Source organism: Glycine soja, chromosome 10 (genome assembly GCF_004193775.1).
Source record: "Glycine soja cultivar W05 chromosome 10, ASM419377v2, whole genome shotgun sequence".
NCBI lineage: Eukaryota > Viridiplantae > Streptophyta > Magnoliopsida > Fabales > Fabaceae > Glycine > Glycine soja.
This window is the reverse complement of record NC_041011.1, coordinates 19,475,617-19,479,413: the sequence shown is the minus strand read 5'-3', so window position 1 is coordinate 19,479,413 and position 3,797 is coordinate 19,475,617. Positions and strand designations below refer to the sequence as shown.

The 3,797-nt window shown below is 29.5% G+C and overlaps 1 protein-coding gene across 1 annotated transcript; it reads left to right on the top strand.

The window, feature by feature from the left end:
• The first annotated feature begins 1,550 nt into the window (after positions 1-1,550).
• LOC114371502 (zinc finger protein 8-like) lies at positions 1,551-2,243 on the top strand. Its single transcript, XM_028328919.1, has one exon. It carries the CDS (start codon positions 1,551-1,553, stop codon positions 2,241-2,243), a length of 693 nt encoding a protein of 230 aa, XP_028184720.1.
• The last annotated feature ends 1,554 nt before the right edge of the window (positions 2,244-3,797 follow it).

Here is a 3,797-nt window from a genome sequence, read left to right as displayed (position 1 = left end):
ATAAATCTATGATTTTGGTTCTCCTACTTTTTAATTGTAACATTTGGTTTCCTAGTTTTGTAAAATATCAATTGTCCTTCCCTTAGATTATTAACTAATAATTTTACTTATTGGAGTTATTAAGTTAATTATAAATTAAGTTGTTTAATAATTAATGATTTTTAATTCATTTATAATTAACTTTGGTAAAAAAATGGTTTATAATTAACATATTAGTTCCACTAGTCACGATTATTAGTTAATAATCTAACAGAAGAACCATAATCGTCAATTTGTAAAACTAGGGGACCAAATATTACAATTAAAAACCAGGGGGACAAAAATCGTGAATTTTGAATAATTAGAGGTACCAAAATTAAAATTTAGCCTAAAAGAAAAACCACACCACGTTGTCAAATTATAAAATAGTTTGGATTAAAATCTAATCCATATAGTTAGTTCAACTTGGTTTATAAAAAACCAAACCTATGTCTAACTTGTGTTTTCAAAAAAGCTTTTGTTATCCTAGCTAGCCACCTATGGATCCTTTAATGTAAAATTTTACATGAAGATGTCAAGTTTAAAATCTTGTACTTATCTCTTCTTTTGACAAAAATTAAATAGGCCTTGCTTGTTTACTAAATCATATTATTTTAAAATGGTAAGGTATATTTGGTAAGTTGTTTAGCATTAGTTGAGACTATGTATCTATAGAGAATATTAATGATAGACTTTTTTTTTCACATGAACCATATAAAGGAAAAAATTAGTTTTGATAGTGGAAGTTGAAGATTTCAATTTAAGACTTTTGAGTAGTTAAGATATTCAACATATCCATTGAACCATAAGGTCAATCCTGAATCAAATTAGTGTGGTTAATATATAGATTAATAAAGTTAATGTATTTTCAAAATCTAAAACTAATTAAAAACAATATAATTAACTTCTCCCATTAATAAAGTTAATGCATATTCAAAAACTAAAACTAAAAAAAAAATTCATTTCTCCCAAAATACAAAATTAAAAGACAATTTGAATACATTAATTGATTGTTATGATAAAGATAAGGGTCAAAATTCAACTTTAAATTATTGACTATTCTTTTTCATTCTATTTCATGTTAGTTATATAATACATAGTTTGTTTTCTACCTTTGTTGGCCACATCATCATTAAATAAGGAGCCCTAATGTTAAGGACTAAAATGAAAAGAAATTCATAGAAACATAACTGGACAAAAAATAAATTTAGTTGACTAAAATGAAGAAAAAAATGCAACTTTATAGGGACCAAAAAGATATTAAATTCTAATATATGGCATGTTACAAAAATTTTAAAAAATGTATCCTGAAGTTTGACTATCCAAGGCCTTTGAATTCTATCCTTTCTCTAATAATTAAATTTGTTACTATGAAAGGACATGTGATGCATTGACCTCAAGTATATTTCCTTTTATGGAAGATGCAAATTTTAATTCTCTCTTAATAAATACCATTTCTTCAAAATCACATTACACAAAAATAGTTCTTAGCATATATAGATCTTCTTTGGAGGTTAATTTTTCACAAAAAAATGTCAGATGAACTTTTTGTTGGAGGTGTTGAGAGTAGAAAACTCAAACGTAAGATTGAGGAGGCATCTTCCACAGATGTTGTGGATTCAGAGTTCGTATTGTCTCTAGGTCTTGGCAATAACAAAATGACTGGTGAATCCTCATCTAATTTCTTATGCAAGTCATTGAAAGGCCATAAGGAGTCACCATGTTTTGCTTCAAAACTTGTAGAGAACACTAATAATCAAGTGATTAGGCCTAAGCAACGCCAATTCTCCTGCAAATTTTGTGATAAGAAATTTCCAAGCTCTCAAGCTTTGGGGGGACACCAAAATGCTCATAAGCGTGAAAGAGTTCTATCAAGGATAAATAAAGACATGGGAACTTTTGGACTTGGTGCTCACATGTGCTCATACTCATCCATTCCACATCAGTATCCTTTTCGTGGACCAACATCCCTTTATTATGGGGCTAACATGCACCCCATGGCTCACATGTCGGTCATGTCTTGGCCACATTTTGTGCCTGGCTCTAGCAACCAAGGGTTGCACAACACATCCATCTCAGGGCAACGATTTGGAATGACCAACCCTTGGGGTATATCTGCTGAAACTCCACCGAATGTGTATCATAGGGATGTGGTATTTGGTGCTGAGCATAATCAAGTTCCTTCACTTGATGTAGCTCATAGAGCAACAAATGGCTCGTTCTAGTCTTAGTGACCTTTTTGGAAAATCAATATACTAGGAACCAATAATTTCCATCCTTATGGCCAAACTTATCCCTCAATGTTTAATCATCCTTTAAGAATTGTAATATGTAATTGCAATTGTGGTAATATTATCATTTCTTTATATATATGTCGCAACTAAAAATGCGACCACATGTTATTTCAATAGTAACAAGGCAACCACATTAGTTACAAAAATTATTTAAAGCCATGTTTATATTAATACTTTTGCTTGTATATTTCAATATAAACAATATTTGGCTATTCTATTGTTGCTTTCATTTGTTATTTGGTGTCGGTGTGCTGTTTTACCATGTCTTTAATGCTATCTTTAATGCTTACACTTATGTTTTTTTATTTATTTATTGTTTACCTGATCTATTATATTTTGGTTTTTTTTATGAAATGATAAATACAAACCATTTTTCTTCATTATTAACATAAAAAAATGTTGGTTAAAATATAATTTTGGCTAGTCATATGGATTCTTGCCTTCAATTTGGTCCTCTAAGTTTAAAAATTTTCATGATGGTTCCTTAAAGTGTTTCTATTAGACCAGAATGCTCATTTTGTCAATTTTTTGCACTAATGATATTAATTTTGGCTCACACATTAAATGTCATGTCATTTCTCATAATTTTTCATGTGTTACCAAGTTGACCAAATTAGTAAGATAAACTTACGAAAGGACTAGGTCTAACACATGCTATAAAGAATCAAAGTGAAATTTCCACTAAGCAAACTACTTACAACAACCAAGTTATTCTCTAAGTCTCTCCAAACTTTATAATAAAGTAATCATAACCGAAGAATACATCAATGCAAGTATTCTTTAACATTAAATCTCTCTAGGCTTTAACAAAGATAAACTTTGAAAAAATATAACTTATAATAGTGAGCATTGACAATTAAAGCACAAAATGCAAAGCTTAGTGAATACAAACCATGTATAAAAATTTGAGAGCTTGTATATGAGATTGCCTTAAAAAACTCAAAGAGCTTTTTAGAATATACGAGTGCATAACTTCATTCTCAAGCCTTCCTATAGAAGCCTTAAAAATATAAGTTGAGAGATAGAGGTTTCCATTCCAATTTGCTTTAAATGCACACCATTACAAAAAAATGTTTTTTTTTTTACATCGGTTAAAAATGACCTTTTACATTGGTTGTACGGCTGATTTCTTTGCTGGAGATGTAGAAAGTCCGACCTTTTACATCGGATTTTAACCGATCTTAAAAGTTACCTTTTAAGATCGGTTCCCATACAACTGATCTAAAAACTTATATGAAATGCCTAGATTGGTTTAAAAACACCCTTTTTAGATTGGTTTTGTCTTATAATCGATGTAAAAAGGATGTTTCTAGATTAGTTGACAAAATAACCGATGTAAAAGGTATATATCTTTTACATATGTTATGATCATAACCGATCTTAAAAGTTTTTTTTTTTAATTTGAACTGCACTTTTATTTATTTCCTCCTGTAAACAATCGTCACATTCACATACTACCACAACTGAAACAATCAAGTTTATCAC

Bases quoted from the DNA above. Each gene is read 5' to 3' on its own strand.
- LOC114371502 (XM_028328919.1), top strand. From the start codon at position 1,551: ATGTCAGATGAACTTTTTGTTGGAGGTGTTGAGAGTAGAAAACTCAAA.